The 20,395-nt window shown below is 41.2% G+C and overlaps 2 protein-coding genes across 3 annotated transcripts; one reads left to right on the forward strand and one right to left on the reverse strand.

Annotated features, from left to right (window-relative positions):
• The first annotated feature begins 528 nt into the window (after window positions 1-528).
• On the forward strand, window positions 529-9,118 carry nme9 (NME/NM23 family member 9). 2 transcript variants are annotated; one of them, XM_046404401.1, is made up of 16 exons: window positions 529-731; window positions 817-874; window positions 1,216-1,319; window positions 1,420-1,491; window positions 1,965-2,081; window positions 2,820-2,904; window positions 3,078-3,160; window positions 3,262-3,354; window positions 3,853-4,007; window positions 4,342-4,538; window positions 5,926-6,070; window positions 6,153-6,260; window positions 6,706-6,857; window positions 6,954-7,098; window positions 7,679-7,941; window positions 8,751-9,118. In XM_046404401.1, the coding sequence occupies exons 1-16, from the start codon at window positions 699-701 to the stop codon at window positions 8,813-8,815; spliced, it is 1,875 nt and encodes a 624-aa protein (XP_046260357.1). In that variant the 5' UTR covers window positions 529-698; the 3' UTR covers window positions 8,816-9,118. The 2 variants fall into 2 exon arrangements, with proteins under 2 accessions (XP_046260357.1, XP_046260358.1); XM_046404402.1 differs by lacking the exon at window positions 8,751-9,118 and having other exon boundaries at window positions 535-731; window positions 6,954-7,138; window positions 7,679-7,845.
• Window positions 9,119-9,260: 142 nt separating this feature from the next.
• Window positions 9,261-20,099, reverse strand: smarcal1 (SWI/SNF related, matrix associated, actin dependent regulator of chromatin, subfamily a-like 1). Its single transcript, XM_046404399.1, has 17 exons — window positions 19,289-20,099; window positions 18,850-19,201; window positions 18,070-18,120; window positions 17,718-17,978; window positions 17,567-17,617; window positions 17,290-17,473; window positions 16,873-17,023; window positions 15,362-15,517; window positions 15,169-15,234; window positions 13,873-14,013; window positions 12,542-12,760; window positions 11,725-11,795; window positions 11,483-11,585; window positions 10,966-11,148; window positions 10,029-10,129; window positions 9,727-9,823; window positions 9,261-9,597 (listed from the first exon to the last, which is right to left on the reverse strand). Exons 1-17 carry the CDS (start codon window positions 19,652-19,654, stop codon window positions 9,403-9,405), a joined length of 2,748 nt encoding a protein of 915 aa, XP_046260355.1. The 5' UTR covers window positions 19,655-20,099; the 3' UTR covers window positions 9,261-9,402.
• Between the last annotated feature and the right edge of the window lie 296 nt (window positions 20,100-20,395).

The following is a 20,395-nucleotide window of genomic DNA, read 5'->3' on the forward strand; positions in this document are numbered from 1 at the left end:
TGCTGGTTATGATTACTATTATTTGTGAATTTTTTTAATTTATTTTTTTTTGTTTAACATGTCTGTTAATTTCTGTTTTGTGCTTGAGGAGGGGGGTTTATCCTCGTATAAAAATCTGAAATAATGCACTTCAGAGAGCATGTAGGCTACTGCTGACATCAGACTGGGGAATTTTTTACACTCTCTATTAATAATAATAATGATAACACCACACAGTACTGATAGTATAATCTTTGTTTAAGAAGCCACATAGAGCCCTACTGCTCAGAAGTCCCCATTATACAACTGTACCTCAAGGCAGATAGATAGATAGTTGAAAGACAGTGGAAGCCATTAACCTACACCAACTGCGTAGTAATGAGAAAACACGACCTATTTTGGCATTAATTAAAAGCGATAACACAAGAAAACGAACTCAATATCTCACTGCAGCGTTCTTCAATCAGATGACTGATCCCTGGCGGATCCCCGCGATAGCACCGGAAGGCGGAAGTCAGCGTTGCTTAGCAACCAATGGGCCAAACAAGCGCTTGTTAACGTCACACATTAGCAACTCCGCATATGAGCAGGTCAGGTCGCTAACCTAACTTTCAACAAATTAAACTGTAACGTATCTTTCAAATATCGCTTTTAAGGCCGCCATTTAAGATACATACATATATATATCTACACTTAATTTGAGGGAACCTCCTAAATACATGGCAGGCAAGAAGAAAGAAGCAAGTCTGCAGGTTGGACAAACACAGCAATGTTGACAAGAGTCTTCTCCTGCCACCTGTATAAAGCCATGATGTCAGTTCTTCTCTTCTTGCCCAGGTGTCTGTCACAAACCAAGAGCAGTGGGAGGAGATGCTTGCAGCCAAAGGTTTAACAGGTATGAACTGAAGAGATAAAATGGTTGTTGTTACCCCCTTTCTACTGTAGGCATTTGTACTTTTAGTATCACAACACTGAGCATCCGTTCATTGCTGATGTACAGTTGTAACTTACCAGGAAGAGAAAACAACCAACAACAGCAAAACAAACAAACAAAAACAGTCTATGTGAAGAGCTCTGTTATTGTTAGTGTGATTTATTGTGTGCTGCTGCCCCTCTGTGTTCATTTGGATAACTGCAGATTGAATGCTCTCACCAACCTCCCATCCTTCCTCTCTCTCTTAAACACACACACACACACACACACACACACACACACACACTCATACTGTCCTCTAGTTGTAGATGTATACCAACAGTGGTGTGGTCCCTGTCGAGCTGTGGTTAGTCTCCTGCGAAAAGTAAAGAATGAATTGGGTGATGACCTGTTACACTTAGCCACAGTAAGCCCTGAGTGAATTTAAAATGTGAATAATTTAAATTGAAACAAAAATTTGTGAGGGAGCAGCCCTAAACTTTTGTATGTGTGTGTGTGTGGCACAGGCCGAGGCAGACAGCATTGATGCTCTGGAGAAGTATAGAGGGAAATGTGAGCCCACCTTCCTTTTCTATGGGGTGAGTGTGCATTTATATACTGTGTGTGTGTGAGTGTAGAATAAATGTGTGTGCCCATCATTCAGCATATAAGAACCGTGTGTTTGCCTTTTTGTCCTGTCTTCCCATTTTTTCTGTCTTTATATTTTCCTTTTGTCCTGATTCTAAAAAGCTCAGAGCTGTTAATGATGTAGGAAAGGAAACATGGCCGCTTAGTGTTATGACATCTCCGGTGGTGAGGCAAAATTCTGCCCATTATTTAATCTATATTATCATTTCTTTATTGTCAGATTTGTGTGTATTCCGGAGTCTGCAGTGCTCTTATTTTTTTAGTCTTATTCTTTTGTTTTTTACATCTTTTGAGGCTTGCTTACATGTGTCTTGTGTATTCAAAAATATCTCTGCATTTCAACTTCGTTTAAAAGACGTAATTAAATTTTGAAAAAAAAAAGTTTAAAAGAAAATATAAGAAGGTCTTCGTTTTGAATGAACAGGGAGGGGAGCTGGTGGCTGTGCTGCGAGGGGCCAACGCTCCTCTGCTTCAGAGGATGATTGTAGAGGAACTGGCCAAGGAGAAGCTGGTCCTGGAGCAAGGTGGCGAACGCATCGTTGTGAGTCATAAGATTGCACACATTAACATACACAGTTACACGGTCCAGTTGTCCATTCACATATGCACATGTTAATTCTTAGGCTGAACAGTGGGAATTTTTCATCCCTCTTAAATTGTGACAGCAAGCACAGTACCAGAACCCTGAAGTATCTCGATAATATTCAGCCATCATTAGTTTTATTATTTACAGTTCACTACGTTTCCCTTCCTGTTTACATGTCAATCCTCTGTGTCCTCTGTGAAAAAGGCCTGTTAATCAATTCATCAATCTTTATTAAATTTTGATCTTTTAGAACAAATACAAATCTTAGGATATATGATTTAAAAAAGGTCACGTAAGTTCAAATAACCTGACAACCACACTCAGAGAGGCACATAAATCCTTAAGTTTCTTTCCTATGTCTGTAATCAGTAAAGCGACACCATATTTGATCATTTTTTCAACCAGAAATAACATAACATAACATTTGCTGGTTTCAGCTTCTCAAATGTGACAGATTACTGTCTTTCCATGTTTTATGTGATCGTAAAGTGAATATCATTGGATTTTGGACTGTTATTTATAGATTAAATGAGAAAATAACCGATTATTCGATATTAAAATAAAGAATAGATTCAGTCGCTCATACAATATACAAGAAAGTATATATGAAAATGTTCATTAATACCAATGTTTAGGAAGTCAGCGTTTATTTACACTGTGTTCATTAACATTTGGTTTTGATGTGTCTGTTAGGTTAAAGATGATGGTCTGATGGATGATGAAAAGAAAGAAGAGGATGACAAGCCTCAGCAGGCACAAAATGAAGATAACATAATTGGTACTTATGAAACAATGTTATCATATAAGTGGTCTTTTTTTTATTTCCACTGCTCTGTTGCTGATAATGTTGTTACTGTAATTACTAATGTTGTTTACTAGGGTCATCATGATTCTGTTTATCATTTTATCTGCATTACTGATCATCACTCAGACTGCTCTTTTCTCCTTTAGTACCTGCCAGTAAATCCTACACAGTTGCCATCATCAAACCAGATGCTGTTGCTCACGGCAAGGCAAATGAGATCATTATGAAGGTACACCGAGACTAACGTTGTTCACCTTCTGAGAAGACGAGATTGTCTCAAGCCTTCCTACTGACATTGGCTCATTATCTTGACATTACTCCCCTGGCTAGATTCAAGATGCTGGCTTTGAGATCCTGGCCCACGAGGAGCGCACACTGACTGAGACTGAAGCTCGAGATTTTTACCAGCACAAAGCAGCAGAGGTATGGTGAAAATAGAGTATAATAACAGCAAGAATACACCTATCACACAGACATGTGTCATGTTTGTGTCTCAGTGCAGAGACTGGCATACTAATCAAACTGCTAATCAGCTCAGTCTATGTTCATGAGGTTTTTCTAGGCAATTGAAATTCTGAGTCCACATTCTGATGGGAGAGCAGTCACGACTGGTGCAAAAATCATTTCAATTACTTTGCAATACGTTACACTTCCATCTGCATTTCTGCACAAAGCTCAAAATAGATCTGCTGTCTAAGCAGCTTTTTGTGCTTACTGTGCTGTTTGTGATGAGACTAAATGATCAGAGATACAGAATACAAAATGTGGGGAAAAAAGGGGGTAGTTAAAGCTCATGAAATAATATACCGGTAGTTAATTTGTAAATGTAAGGCCTGATCCCAGCTTTACTGTGTAAAATACCATTTGTTCCTCTGTAGTGTTCATTGCATTAACATTTGTGTATGTGATGGTGGTTTGTAGGCTTGCTTTGAGGGCCTGGTGCAGTTCATGTCCAGTGGTCCGTCCCATATTCTGGTACTGTCTCAGGTTGAAGCCTCAGCCAATGTTGTACCAGCATGGCGTGAGTTCATGGGCCCAGCAGACATAGAAGAAGCCAAGAGAGAAAAGCCAGAAAGGTTAGTTACTAGAAATATACATATACCACATTCTTAGAGTTGAGAAAACATCAACAGTGGTATTAAAACTGTAATATACAGTATGATGAAATGATTGTTCTTTGAGTTGTGTTTTTGTAAAGTATAACATTTGTTTATAGAGTAGATACATATTCATGCACTGTTGATTGCAGTAGCATTAAGCAATCTGAGACTTGTGTTAGGAAAAAGCGTATGAACAGCACAATCTCGCCTGCTCTGTCAGACACACCCAAACATTATGCTTCTCTCTGGTTGAGCACCAGCCGAGCAGCCATCTGCTCTCCTCTCCTTTCTCCCCCTTGGCTTCCTGCAGCTTGCGGGCACAATACGGCACACAGACACTGTTCAACGCAGTGCACGGTAGTGAGGACATCGACCAGGCCAGCAGGGAGCTCGCCTTCTTCTTCCCCAACTTTAGGATGGCCTCAGTAACAGAGCAGAATGGGGAGGAAGAGCGTGTGGAGAGGACACTGGCTCTTATCCGGCCCGACGTTGCCAGGGAGAAGAGAGGTAGGGCCTGTGCCAAATACATAACCACAAGTGCACTCGTGTGCGAGCACAGATACAAACACAAAGGTGGTTCATACTGACATAGTGGGGCTGCTACTTGACTCCCTCAGCAAAGGTGAAGGCAGAAGTTCAAACTAGAATAAAGCAACTATTTATATTGAAATTAAAATGCAATGATGGACTCAGTTGCTACATACAGAATATTATGTCACAAAAGTGGAGGGTGTAGGATGAAGTCAGGAGTCTGACTCCTCCATAGACTGTGGGTATGGCAGCGGATACTTCTGTGTCCTGTCTTCAGCAGGGTGAAGAGGGGGTGGGTGTTGTCTATTCAGTTCTCTTTGGGCTCTGCACAGGTAACCACTTCACCAGTATCACAGATGCTCAGTAGATGGGTGGGTGGTTTTAATCACTCAGTGCAGAGCCTTCCTGTTCTGGGCTGTACCTGAACCATGCCAGTCTGTGATGTTCCCAGTCAGCATGCAAGTTTATTAAGTACATTTAGCTAAAACTAATGCTGTCTGATAAAATACACTGCACTGGTGATAACGTTCAGTTTTTCTTTTAGAGAGGTGCTGAATCAACTGTGGTCATTTTGGAGACTGAAGTTTGTGATGCTGTTAAATTGTATTGGGTTATACTGACATGTGTGTCTATTATTTTGCCCAATCCAGTCACAACATTAATACCGCTAACAGGTGAAGTGAATATCATTCATCACCTGCTTACAATGAAATATTATTACAACACCATATTCTATGGGGAAACCTTGGGTTCTTGCAATCATGTGGATGTACTTTGACACACACCACCCACCTAAACATTGCAGACCAAATATATCCCCTCCAGGCCAACGGCTCTTCCTGTCAGCATCAGCCCCCCCCCCTACCCCATCACATTTTGAAAACAGCTCAGGAATGTCTCAAGGACCACAACAACAGTCTGCAGACTCCCCAGATCCCAATCTGATCGAGAATATGTGGGATGCACCGGAATAAACCAAATCCACCCAATAGGTGGGAGGGTGGATTCGATGCACAGGAAGATCTCAATGGACTGGACCCAAAGGCCCCGACATTCTGATGCTGGTGACCTCGAAACACCCCGAGAGGGGGACAGGTCCGAGCTGTCTTGGCCACACAAGGGGGACATACAAAATATCAAGCAGGTGGTTTTAATGTTGTGGCTGATCGGTGTATCTCAATGAGGGAAGTTTAAATAACAGACACACCTCTTAGTATAATGGAAGATCAATAGCACTACAAACTATAACCCCCAAGATGATACAGTTGAATCACACGCATATTGCAGAACTGATGCGTAAGGCTGCATTAGGAAGGTGTTTCACTAAACTGGCAGTGTACATTTTATATCCATGGCTCTGCAGAAGAGATATTGGCTCAAATCCACAAGTCAGGCTTCACCGTGGCTCTCCAGAAAGAAGTGATTTTGACAGAGGAGCAGGTCAGACAGTTCTACTTCCAACATGTTCAGGAGGACTACTTCCCTGCACTGCTTCGGAGCATGACCAGGTGACCTACACAATCATCTAAACAAACATTTATAAAACTGTATTTTACTGCTGGGGTACATTTCACATGTGTACATTCACAGTGGGCCAGTGCTAGCTTTGGCTCTAGTAGGAGCAGGGGCCGTCCATCACTGGAAGAGCATCCTTGGTCCCACTGACGTTAATAAAGCCAGAGAGGAGAGTCCTGAATGGTGAGTGTTGTGTGGTTCTATTCATTTACACAACTGAACGAGTCCAGAGAAGTCACTTTGGTAACTTGTTAGAAAGACCTCTTTTGTGACCTTGCCACAAATGTGTGATTAAAGAGATGAAAGACTCTGCATTTCTCCACAGACATTCTACAATCACAAAGGAAAAAATCAACTAGACAACAGTTTAGAATTTCAGGGAAGTTCTGTCATAGTCTCTTAAATCTCAGTCTTAAAAATGTGGAAAATGACTAGCTAAAGTGGAAGCAGACAAGGCAGGGTGAACCAAAGTGAAGAAAACCAAATGCAATAAATTCCACCACTTCATCTGAAAATAAGTCCTCGAAATAATTTCTGGAAACCATCCACTATTAGTTGTTATTTATACAGTAGATGGTATGTTACAGTTATGCCTGCAAAGCTGACTTTTGTATCGCTCATTTCCCAGTCTGAGAGCCCAGTTTGCTGTGGCGAATGAGCCCATCAACCAGCTGCATGGCAGTGCAAGTCCTGAAGAGGCGGAACGAGAGATCAGCTTCTTCTTCCCTAAACAGCAGACACTGGCAGTGATCAAGCCTGATGCTATGGAGGAACACAGAGGTCGATTACAGTCATTTACAACAACGTGAAAATGGAATTTACTTGCATAGACGTGTACAGATAATGATATCACCCTTATATTTCCCGTTGTAACAGAGAAGATTTTGGAGGAGATCCGTGGCGGCGGTTTCACTGTAACAAAGCTCAAGGAGACGGTGCTGTCGAGGGAGATGGCTGAGGAGTTTTACAAAGAGCACAGAGAGAAACCTTTCTTCAGCCAGCTGGTGGAATTCATGTGTCGGTTAGTCTATCCCTGGACACAGCCAAAGGAGAAGGGCAAAGTGAGCACAGCAGACCTGCCCCACTTCCTGTCGCCGCTTCAAGTTTTAACTGCACTTTTAACAGTAATCTTAGCAGCTTAGAATCAAGGCAGCCTCAGGCAAGTGGTGGCAGTGGTGGTGAGAAAGTCCATCTCAGTTTCTTTCTGAGTTCCACCACATATCTAGCTTGTAGAGTTATCTTCCGCTCCGATTAGTCTCTTTACTTGATAGTTACGCAACTGCACGGACACAATGGGCATAGAGATGGGTGAGGCTGGGCGCTTAAGCCTGAGAAACCACCTTTACTGTCCCTCAGTATTAAGTTCATTATTGTTTTGCATTCTAACCACTGAAGAATGTTTTTAGCCAGGTTTTAAATTTAAACATATTTTTACCTGCAATCCACCAAATTATTATTAATCATAAAGGGGAAGTGCAGTCAAAGGCTGCTTATTGTAACAATTGAAAGTATCTTTTATTGGCTCTTGACAATTTTAATTGCCGTTAAGATGACATTTAAATTAGACCGATACAGGAACATGCTGTCATTCTTTGTTTCAGTGGGCCCTGCGCGATGCTCGTCCTGACTAAGGAAAATGCAGTGGAGGAGTGGAGGGCCATGATGGGCCCCACAGACCCTGACCGAGCTAAGGCGACATCTCCAAACTCGCTGAGGGCCCGCTTTGCCTCCGACATCCTCCACAACTCTGTCCACGGATCGTCCAATGAGCAGCACGCAGAGGAGAAGATCCGTTTCATCTTCGGCGACATCTGCTCAGAAGCAGAGCTCATCGGTGATGGAGAGACTGACACAACCATTTTAGGTAAACATATGATGTGTGTGGCAGTCATTTCAATCTGTCACCATCTGATTTCATATATATCTATTTTGTTTTTATTTTTTTTATACCCCATTCCTGCAAGAAACGGCATTTGCTGAAATGACTAATACTGTAAACTTCAGCTTGAAATAAAGATCAATTTCTTTCAGCAAAGGAGTAAGACTATTCTGCACAGGAATGCCAAGATGTCAGTGGCTGATTGATGTCTATGCCTTTGAGCCCCCCCTTAAGATGCCACAATCTATTCTGCATAAGTCCAATTGAGCACAAGCAATCCTCATTAGCTGTGCATCGTATAGGTCATCAATCACCAGTAAATAAATCACATTAAGGCCAATGAAAAAGTCCTGCAAGCTGTATATAATGAACCCAGCATGAACCCCATAGTTGAATATGCTGTTCACATGATACTACAGAGTAATAGATGTCAATTATATAGATACATTTACTGTTAACCTGGATCACTACTTGCCATTTTTTCATCCATGGAACTGGTAAAATGTCCCTGGTGACCACTGACATTAAAGCATTATAAGCTGTTTTAAGGAAACTTCAACTCCAATAATGTTTCAAATTTTAACTGCTTTTGGTCTTTGTGAGGTTGCAGCAAAAAGAGGTGTCGCTTCCAATTGTTGTTGCAATATTAACAGGTTTAGGTGACAAAATGTTTGAGCCCTATGCCAGATGAATTTCAACAATGCAACATTAGCATCTTTTAGTGGTTGTGTCGGGAAATCATTATTCTGCAGCTGATGGAAGACCTGAGCTAATTTTCCTCTCTTACTTTTCAGGTGACCCACACAATTCGAATCCTTGCAGTCCAGAGACAGGAGGAAGTGACGATCCAGAGCACTGATTCCGGAAACTGAATTAGATGCAACACTTATTGTTTTCTGTTGTATTGTTGGCTTATTCTGTGACATTATGGGAAAAAATATGGTACTTCTGTATCTTGGATATGCGGTAGATGCAACTTGAATTCCTTACAATAAATTGACTAGATCAGTTTTAACTGCTCTCATGCTGTGACAATATGACTAAGAGCTTAGATGTTTTTCCTTGATAACAACAGTGTAGCTTAACAACTGAGGATAACTCACTGTAGCTAAATTAGCTGTGTCAATGTTGAAAATAAAATTAAATGCTTTCTGGTGGATCATTTAGGACTGGGGATTTATGAATTGAACAAAGAAATTCCTTTTCCTTTCATCTAAACCTGAGTTAATGTTTTAGGAAACCTGAACGTTACATCCTTTAACTATGGTGAGCAGTCAGGTTACAGCTTCAGAAGAGACAACCTTGAGTCCGATGTTTATTTATTTTCTCTTAATAGAAAAAAATATAACTATTAAAATAACTAAAACACTTGTCAATAAGTTCACATCAGTCATGATAGAAAGAAAGACATAATAATATAATTCGTTAACATAGAAAGTTTTTGAGTCATCTGCTGAAATAGTCTTTAATGCTTCTTTTGCTGGGGCTTTGTCTGACTATGGCGTTGTGTTGAGCGCAGCTGTTCTCAGGCGAGGTGTCCTCCCAGTCTTTTGCAGCCTCAAGCAAGATGGCTTCATCCATGTCACCATCCTCACTGAAAGATCTCTGAAACATCTCCATGATGCTCCTTTGGTTAGGGTCCTGAACAAATCCAAATTTTTGATTTAGTAAGGTGAGCTCTGTTGTACTGGGTAACCTCGTGTGAACAAGTGTCATCTATGTAAATGTGTGGTTATGCATAATATATTTATATACAGACGCAGACTTCACCTTAGAGTGGAAGCTGGCGTTCATTGCATTGTCCGAGAGGTTTGACTCAGACAGACCCACTTGCTCCAAGACGTTCATTTTTTCCTGGATCATTGGCCTGGGTCAATACAAAGATAAATTATTATAACAGAGCAAATTCAATTCACTTCTTGTCACGATGTGCATATCACACAAGCCACATGAAGTTGACAACCTACTGTTTCAGACTCAGAATCGGAGAGTAATGGAGGTTGAAAAATACTTTAAAACACAGTTTGAATATCACTGTAGTTGTTTCATGCTGATGACTGACTGAAACATACCATAGGTGATCATCAGCAGATCCCTTGGCAACCAGGTAATGGATGTTTACATTGTTGGTTTGTCCAATACGGTGCACTCTATCTTCTGCCTGAATGAGAACCTGCCGAAGGAAAGTATAGCAAAAACTTTGAGTTGTTTTTTTTTTTTTTTTATTTACTTAAAGTTTGTTGCCTTTATTCAACAGTGGTGAACCCTAAAGGTGGATGACTGTTTGAGAAAAACGTCATTTAAATTTGAAGTCATGGTTGGGCTGAATACAGGAATCAATTAATGATAAATTTAGCTTTTTTGCTTAATTATGCCCCTTTACTTGCCAAGATATATCATTATATCATTGATCTGTGTCACATATTGGTTACTATTAACACTGCTAAAAAACAAAACAATACAAAAAAAACAAAGACAGTACACAATCCTCCCTCATGCATTCTCTTCCTGCCTTCTAACAGGAACAAAAAGTTTTGACATTTCAACTGTCATACAGAGCAGATGCTGCTGGAGCGCAGCATTGATGCTGGCCACCACAGGGCAGATAAACAAACGAACAAAAAAATAGATACAAATGCAAAACATTTAGAAGACTGAGCTTGCCCACGTCTTGGAAAACGAAGCCCTTCGTTCTTATTTAAACTCTCTTTTGAGCTCCTCTAAAGAAAAATTATGTAAATTATCAGCAGTCGTTCCGTAATCTTTTCTGTCTGTCGTTTGCCATTGGAAGATAGTTCAAAATGGTTTACTGGAGCTTTTTTGCCTGCCTATAAAGTTCCACTAAGGACTGTTTGGACTGGACTGGATGACCTAAAGTGAGCTAAAGGAGGCTAAAACAGATGAGCTGGGCTGGGACCAAAACTGAGTCCAAAATACTGTAGTGGGTTCCCAATAAAGTAGTGAAACTGAGTGCACGGTGTTTTGTAGCGATAACTTTGAATGACTTACCCCGGGGTTCCAGAAAAGCTCAGCGAAGATCACCAGGTCAGCAGAGTGCAGGGTGAGACCCATATTAGCTGCAGTGATAGACAGTACAGCCACACAGGCCTTGGTCGAGTACTGGAACTTCTCACACAGCTGCTGCCGTTCAGCCGATGGGGTGGCCCCGTCAATACGGATGTAATCGACATTCTGTAGAATAAATTAAACTGTAATTGTTGTGCCTTTTTATAACTAACCAACAAACTATGCCATAAAAGCGCGTTAGGGTGAGGCTTAGCAGGCAGGTACAAATCGGCAAACTCATACTTCCTTATAAAACCTACAATAAAGATAAGTCATACAGTAGCAGTACCAAGCTCAGATGTGCTCAATGTGCCCACACTTGTTCCCTACAGATACTGATGAGTGTTGACCTAAGAGTTGACTTTAACTCCCACAAAAGAGCTGGTCTGGTGGAAAGTCAAAATACATTCTTCAATGTAGAAATGTTGTGTGCAGTGTGGTCTCTGTATATCTTACTCACCTTTTTTCCCAGTTCGGTGGTGATATGATCCAGGACCAGCTTGTGATGCGCGAACACTAGAAACCTCTCCCTCCCACCCTCCAGCATGTCTGTGATGTATTCCCTGTGACGGAAACAAAGCTATCTCAAATCCAGCGGTCTGACAAAAGACTCCGATTCGTTTTACATTTTAATCTCAGTCCTCATCAAATTTAAGCTGATTCGATGTTCTGATCCCGCACCATTAGAGGGACTGTACTTACATAATGGCTTGCAGCTTGGCTTCAGCTGTGTGGTTATAAAAGACGAGGAGGGCTTCCTTCTCTTCCTTTTTCTAAAAAAGAGATAAGGAACAGCAAAAGATAAGAACTGACAGTAGATCCTGTTTGATGCTTTGATGAGACTGCCATTACTCTGAGGAGCAGCGTGATTATGAACAATCAAGCTCAGCAACTCGCTCCCATCAGGGTGTATGAGAACTCTTGTGCTGGAGTATTTCTGGGTCAGTTTAAAAGCAGTTGTGTGTGTTTGAGGCCTGAAAGGACTCCCTCATGTGAAAAGGACAGAATTAATAGAGCTGACTTTATGCCTCTGATGCCTTATTAATGACAGAAACTCCATGTTAAGTAGAAGAACATACTGTTGTATTTCATTTTATTTTCAGAAAATAGCTGAACCTAGCTGTTAAACTATTTACAGATAGGTTTACTTGACATCAGTATCAGCTTTTATCTAGCTGTTATGAAACGCAAAGGTTCAGTCTTTCATATTTTTTGACTCGACGTGGGATCTTAAAACCTTCTGTAATTGTTGCAAGAAAAACTGTGATGCAATTGGCTGAATTTTTTGTTTTTTTTATTTTTTATTATTATTAATGTTTTATTATTTTATTTCTTCAGATATGTTATTACATAAACACTGAGAAATTTAGGCAATCTAACAGATTCAAAAAGAGTTGATTAATTTTGCATTAATTCCAAAGCCGGCAGGCCTGCACAGACAGGTTTCTTAGGGTTTATGAAAACTTTAAATTCTCTGACTTTTTCTGGGGTTGGGAAAGATTTGTAAACTGTAACTTACATTGTGGTTCCCCTGGGCCAACTGCTTGGCAGCAGCTGACAGAGCAGCTTTTGTGCGGGTGTTGATACCATTTATGGTCACCGTGACAACCTTGCGTTGTTTGGCAGGAAGCTGGGAGAGGACGTCTGACTTGAGGCGGCGCAACATCAGACACTCCTCCAGTAGCAGCTTCAGCTCCCTGAGGTTAGAGGAGCCTGAGTAGTCCCACCCCCAAGTCATCTAGAAGGAGGGGGATGAAGAAGGATATACAGGAGAGGAAATTATGAAAAGATTTGAGGATAAAATAATTTTAAAATGTGCTACATCCCCTCTCGCTCTCTCTTTACCACTCTGTGATCTCATTCAATGTCCCGCCCACAACACTAACACCAACTCTAATTGGTTACACGACATGAGTAATAGCCTATCAAAAGTGAATAATCAGAATCTGCAAAGTAACCAATAAGTAAATTTATCAATGTACATTTAGTGGATTTTTTTGTCGATGAAATGTAGTGGAGTGGAAGTATAACAAAACAGTCAAGTGAAGTACCTCAAAACAGTACACAAGTAATTCAGGAAAGTGTACTTAGTTAAATTCCTCCACTGCTTATTCTAATTTCTGACACTAATATTTCAATTTTCAATGCTTGTAAAAAGAAAAACACATCAGTCGATTACTAGCAGGTAGACAGAAGTTGGAGTGTCAATTCTCTTTTTAATCATACACAAGATTAGTTATGATCAAGTCAAGTCAGAGATTAACTCGAAGACTGAAAGGTTCAGTTTCTCTCATAGGAATAAAAACATCTGTCACGACTGTTACAGTTCCAGCTGGATTGAGTCTCTCTATCAGGATGAAAAGCTGTGTTATGCAAATTCCATGGTGATAAAGCTACATTTTACAGAGCACTGCAAAATCTCCACAATCTTCAAAATGAATCATCATGACCAAATTAAGGGTGTAATTGGCCTTTAAATCACGGCGCACGTTCCCCACTTGAACTCACTAAAATTAATCAAAGAGATTAAATGGAAACAGTAGAGCCACAAAAGGAGAGGAAATAAACGGAGACAAAAAAAAGTACACTAAAAACACAATCAGTTAATGTACACGCTGTTTGCAGTTGTACAGTTGATTTCAGGTGCGCTCATTTCATCTTTATAATCCTACTGTTGTGTGCACTTACTGGACATCCCCTTACTAACTAGAAAATGTAAAGGAGGCTGATAGAAAACTATTTGCCAATTCCTCACCTTAAGACCTCTGTGTTCTCTGAGGTGTCCTGGTAGTACACAACAATAGTACTAAGCATCACACTTGGACAGATGAGGCTTAACAGTTAATCTACCTGTCTGGCATCGCAGTAGCGCAGCCCAAACTCATGGAAGCGAGGAAAGAGTGTGGGCTTGACAGCCAGGATCTGGGTGTAGAGCTCAGAGGGCCTGGACATGGCAGGGGTCCCAGACAGAAGAATCACTCTCTTCGCTGCCTGAGGATGGGAAAAACAACTCTGATCAGAGCACAGCTGTAGAAGTCTAGGTGACAGAGCAAGAAATGAAACCCATGAGCCAAATGTCGCTATGTTTTGGCTTCAGATGTTTGTGACCGCACAAATTTTCTCCCGAGACCATGACCCGTCGGAGAAACTCAGTGTGTTCCTCCACAGCAGGGACCAGGCTCTAAATTAAGTTCCGGGGCCATTATTTTATCCCTCAGAAAGTCCCTGCACATTTTTTTTAAATCTACAGCCTCAGACCAGTTTGTTTTTTCTTCACTGTGCTTCAACACATCAACATGGAATTACTGAAGGAACCTTAAGCTTCTCGTAAAGAAGTTTTTGGGACTAAATGTTCCAGGTACTTTGGGTAAAAATGCAGCCTATGTTACCAGTCAATATTCTTGTATTACACACCCACAAAACAATGATGTCTCTTTTATTACAGAGGCACAGAGAACACAACTTTCACTGCAATCCTATCAGTACCTGGAACAGGTGCACAAATATAAAAAAATATCTGGTGGGCATGTATAGTAATTTAGCATTTTTGGAAACTTGTGTGACACAACAACAACAAAAATCTTATGTGCAGTGTTTGAACGCACAGACTGAAACATGAGGCACCCTCTGCCAATGCTGATCTTCTCCGACTTGCTGTTCCCATAGCCACAATCCTGGTACTGTGCATGCTGGCTCACTGGAACAATTGATGGAACTGAGCCATTGATAACACAGTTTGTCTCACCTGTGCTTTTTCCTGTTATGACAAGTCAAAATGTCTGCTGTGAAAAAGATCTACTGCACAAGACTGAGCCTTGCAGTTCTGGTTTGCTGAGAAAATCTAATCAATTGTTTAACTTGCCCAAGGTTTATCTGACGGGCAATTTTATGTAAATCTTGGTCTTGTTCCAAGAGTTTTAATGAATTATCAGGATAATTTTACTTGCAAAACCTGCCACACTGTCAAATCTGATTCGTGACTTAAAAGACTGTAAAGGAAACCTTTCCACATTTTCTTTGATCTGCTTATTTGGGGATTTTTAAGAAATCCTGCTGAGAGCCACCACTAACAAGTGAAAGTATAACCTCTGCATGCAAAAGTCATCCATACGAATAACATTAAAGAAACGAGAGAATAAGAAGTACCTTCAGCAGAGGCAAGGCTGCTTTACAACGAGCCGTCTTCATGTTCTTTAGGAAATGAGACTCATCCTGCACAAAATGAGAAAATCATATATTTTGTGGTAATTGCTCGTAAGGACAAAATAAAATTAGCTATCAGTGATGTGTATATTAACAGCTATTTCTAGACACTGCACAGTCCAACCACACAGCTAACCATGATGAGAACACTGAAGGGGTTTCCTGGCTTGTCCATCCTGCTCAGGAGGTCGTAGCTGATGATGTTGACCAAACCAGACTGCAGGTTGTCTTTGGCCTTTACCACGACATTGATGCCTGCAGGACTCAGGGAGGGGAGCCAGCGTCTGAAGGCCTGCAGGCACAGATACTTGCAGAATGAAACAAAACTCCTCAGAATGACCAAATTCTTTTCAAGCTATAGTTTCCCCCCTACCACTGGGAATACAAGGATCAGAAATTTGTCATGAACACCACATCAACATTCGGTGATAATTTTGGTTTGAATGTTACTTGAATGTTACTAATCGCTAATAATTCTAACTGTTGTTCATTGTTCCCATTCAGAAACGACCAATCATGTGGTTTAGAAAAATGTCCAATGTGGCCCAAATGTTTCTGACAATCAACTTACAGCAGTTGCTCTCCATTCGCCTGTCAACCTGGCTTAAACTCACTGAGTTATAGCTCCCGTGTTTTTGCAGCAGATCTGGCCAAATGCACAAGGCTAATAGTTCAAACAAAAACCAAGCCAGACAGAGTAAGTGTCCTTTAATGGGGATGACATCCTGTGACTAAACTCTCCTCTGCAATTCCAACTCCTGATTGGGAGATTGCATTTGATCCAAGATATCTATTTAGAGAACAGACTGTCCTGTCTTGTCAATAGACAGAAGGCCGAGTAAAGCTCTTCTGAAAATGTGCTGCTAGTGCGGCCAGCTAATGGTGCTGTGAATTAAGCAGAGAATGGGCGCCGCAGAACACGAGACACAAACTCGGAAAAAAGGGACACCTGAAGTGAACTCTGAAACTAGAAAGCAGTGAAATTGTAGAAAGAAAAACGTGGACGATCACCAAGTTTGGGGACGTCACAGTGGCCTAGGGGTCTCAGACATGCAGCGTTTAACCACAACATTTGATGCTTTTCAACACATTCTTCTGTCTGCTGTATTAATCAAACAAGAATGCAGAAACCCGACAGGTCATCTGAAATAATAATCAATGGGTAACAAATATATATAAGTCAAGATTTAGTATCAGCTGAAGGAGACCTTTACAAAAAACAGAATTCATCAAGATAACCAAACTGTGCTAGCATCTCCATCACAAATCAGTGCTTCACAATTTAAATTATTATCATCTGCACCCATGAGACAAAGAAATAGAAGCATGACATTTAATACTGCCATCTCCCCTAGTGAAGATAAAGTACCTAACAGGGTGCAAACAGACCTTGGGGAACAGCATTAACATTTCTCAAATGCAGAGAGCTTTAAGCAGAAATCAGCTTTATAAAGTGTAGAACAGAGCTTTTGTCAAAGGAGACTACAAGGATATTCGTAAGAGGGAACCTGCTGATTTAATGCAGACTGATAATGACACCATTAAATGGAAACAAAGTGATAAACTCTAACACCTCATAAGTAATGAGCCATTTTTCTTCTAGGTCAAAACTTTAAGGAACAAAAGTGCTCTGTTGGATGTTTTTACCTCAGCCCAGGTGAATCGCACAGAGGAGGGAGCCACCACCAGCAAGGGCCACTCATTCCTATAGTAGGCTGCTATACAGATGGCCTGCACAGTCTTTCCCAGGCCCATGTCATCAGCCAGGAGGAGGCGACCTTGTTTAGACACTGCAAAACTACAGGGAAACTCTCCTTTAAAGACTTGAAAGAGAAACTAAAATGAAAAACTACAGCATGACAGCAAATGGACTGAAGTCACTCTGACCCAACCTTTTAAATCGATAACATTGAACTCACAGAGGGGTGGCACAGACTTATTATGATAAGTATCTATTCATTTGCCCAAGACTGAGAAAATTATAGATGAGTAGCTGTCTCCTTGTATTGAATTATGGGCCACACCATGCAGAGAGAGCACTAACAGCTGTTCAAAGGCACCTACTTGACTCCCTCTCTCTGGAATGGCATGAGGCTGCTGGTGAGCGTGGGGTCGACGCTGGAGAGGTCTGCCTCAGGGACGTCTAAAGACCTGGCTTCAGTCCCATCAAACCTGGCAGAGAAAGCCTGGACTATTGCCCTGGGCAGAGGCTCCACCTCCACTGCTGCTATCTCACCGAGGCGATCCACTGGGTATGGAACACAGCACGGTCAGACAAGATGGTAAATGTGACAAACGGGCACAGAGATAAACCAGCTAAATAAAGCAAAATGTTACTCACTGAGTCTCTTGTAATCCTGGAGTGAAAAGCTCCACTTTCTTGTTTTCATGTCTGCCACACACACACACACACAACAAAACCCCATCATGAGCATCCGCAAAATGCAAATGCAACAAGATAAAAGATTGTTAAGACAGAAAGTAACCATCACCATAATTCTTTGTTGGCATTTGCTTGAATGCTGCAATGACGTCGACATGGTAACCAATGTCAACCTCAAACTTTGTCGGAGACACCAGGATGCACTGTCCCTGCATTGTGGCTCCGGGTTTCTGCCAGCCGTTACAGAGCTTTAGCAGTGCTCCCAGAGCGGCGCCATCACGAGCTCGACTTGTGGCTGCTGCAACATCCAGTGCGTCCATTCCCTCCAGAGGCCTCAAAGACACAGAGGCAATAGCAGCTGCTTCCTCCACTGCAACAAAGAGTGAACCAGAGATGCAGCAGCAGCCCAAAGAAGACAAGCATACTGTGTGCTCCCATGAATAATTCCCTAATATTCGTACTTAGCTGTTGATAGGCCTCCAGACTGAAGTTCCACATCTTTGTGGTAGGGTCTAGAACAGAAATCTTTATTAAAATTTATACTGGTTAGTTTGAAGGAGTTGTGTACACGACTTCTTATACAGGAGAGTTCCTTAGGCTTTTTGCTAGAAGACAGCAGTATATATTGACTTTTATTGTGGTGAGTTCCATCTTTCATGATGTGTTTGGCCTTGCAAAGCATCTTGGTTATGTGCACATGTGTATTTTGGCACAGTTTGTAATCACTGTTTTAGACTTTTAGATTTAGTCAATCACTTGGACAGGTCAAATAATGTCTATAGGACCAATTTAATAAGAAAGGGATGTATGGTTGCATGTTGCCATCAAGGGCTTCATAGATTAAAATAAATAAATAAAAAAAATCAATGCCTGAGACATCTTACTATTTGAGATGCAATGATAAAAATTGATAAAATGTTTAAAAAATGATACTTGTACTGAGATCCTGTCAATACCGTGCCAATACAGTGGTGATAGTAAGCACACATGTTTGATTCTAAAGAATAGCACATATTTAGTCTTGTCAGGACTAATTTCAGATTGAAAAAGCACAACTAAGAGTTAGTAAAAGTCTTGTTGTAGAATTTCAGTGTCTGTGTCTGAGTCTGATAGATGTTTGTTTATAATCTGTATTTATAGATGCTTATAAGCCAGTGTTGATCACAGATCGAAGTTGTGTCTATGACGGCAAAGGATGTGGTACAGTAATGTGCATGGTAAAAAAGTATAGCTGTACTTACCATAGTTTTTCGAGGGGATAGATTTAAAAACTGCAATAAGCTCTGCATGGTAGCCCACTTCTACTCTGAAGCGGTCCTCCGAGTGAGGTACACATTTTCCTCTTACAGAGATGGTAGGCTTCTTTGCAGGTACAGCATTCAAAGCTGATGAGTTCGAGGGAGGCTGTGCCACAGGACTTTGAGCAGGTTTATTAGTTTGCTTGTAGAATGAGCCAGCAGCACCACCAGAGCTGTTAGGGGTGAGGTTAGGTTTGGGAAGATTTGGCTTTTCACCAAAGCCTCCTCCGCTGGACAGCACAGGGATGCTCACATGTTGACTTCTTGTCTGTTGAAGTGGGTCAATCAATTGTGTCTACCATGAAAGACAGCACAAGGAAGCGGAAATTAGTTATTTATCCTCTAGACAATCAATGATTAAATATTATAGTATGAATCTCACCTTTCGTGAAGAAGCAGTGTTAATCAGATTGCTCTGGTTGATTTGACTGCCAATGCCAGATGACTGCTGAGGCTTTGGGCCTTGATTTTGGTTACTAAAGGTCTGCAAGTCTTGTTTGAATGGGAGAACAACCCGTTTTGGTGCAGAAGCTGAGCAGGGTGTCTCTCTGTGATGAGTGAAAGTAGCAGGATCTGAGTTAATGCCCTGTTTAGGGGCCTGTACCTGCACCGAAGAACTGCTGAAGACTACAGGGGTCTGCTTGTTGTTACTGATCGTCTGTCCAAGTCTCTGGGCTCTTCTTTCCAAAGCCCTCCGTCTGTTTTCCTCAATTTTCCGCTGCTGCTCTGCAGTCAGCTGAGTAGACATGATGAACTTCGCGGCAACAAACCCAATCCGTTGCTCTTCTAGCTAGCTAAAACATCTAGTTGCCTACAAACACGTGATCCATGCAGGACTACCAAGAAGTTTGGTCCAAGCTAAAAGTTTGGAAACTAGCTCGACAACGCCTCCCGGCTAATGATAGCAGCTAACGTTGCTAACGTGGGCGGTAACAGTAAAACATGGAGACAAAATACGTCCACGGCGTCAGAGTGGTGTAGGACATATGTCCACATTCATCCGTGCGAGAGCAGATGAGCAATAATGTGATCGAAAGACGGCGAAGACTGTAAGTTTTGTACGAACTACACAGCGCGAAGGATCCAACGCTAGCCAGTACACAACTTGCTGTCTGATTGAGTAGTCTACCGCGCAGGAAATGACGTAGAAAAACAAGCAGGCACGTGCATGTGGCGGTTGCTTGGAGACTTACTGAAGTAGAGACTTGGCAAAAAAATACAGAAATAAAAAGATGAACCACGATTATATGAACTATAAAACATATTTAACAAGCAAGGTTAACAGCTTAAATTTCTTCTGTTCGTGTTGAGAAAATCCGTCTTTTCGTATAAGCTTAAAAAAGTATGCAAACTAAGGATTTAGCCTCATAAACAAAACTCTTTCTGATTACGTTCAGGGTAGCTGTTAACACAATTTAAAGTGATGTCAGCTAAATAACCCATCTATAACTGAAAACTAACTATTTTTGCATTTTATTCAACTGGACAA

Source organism: Scatophagus argus, chromosome 11 (genome assembly GCF_020382885.2).
Source record: "Scatophagus argus isolate fScaArg1 chromosome 11, fScaArg1.pri, whole genome shotgun sequence".
Lineage (NCBI taxonomy): Eukaryota > Metazoa > Chordata > Actinopteri > Scatophagidae > Scatophagus > Scatophagus argus.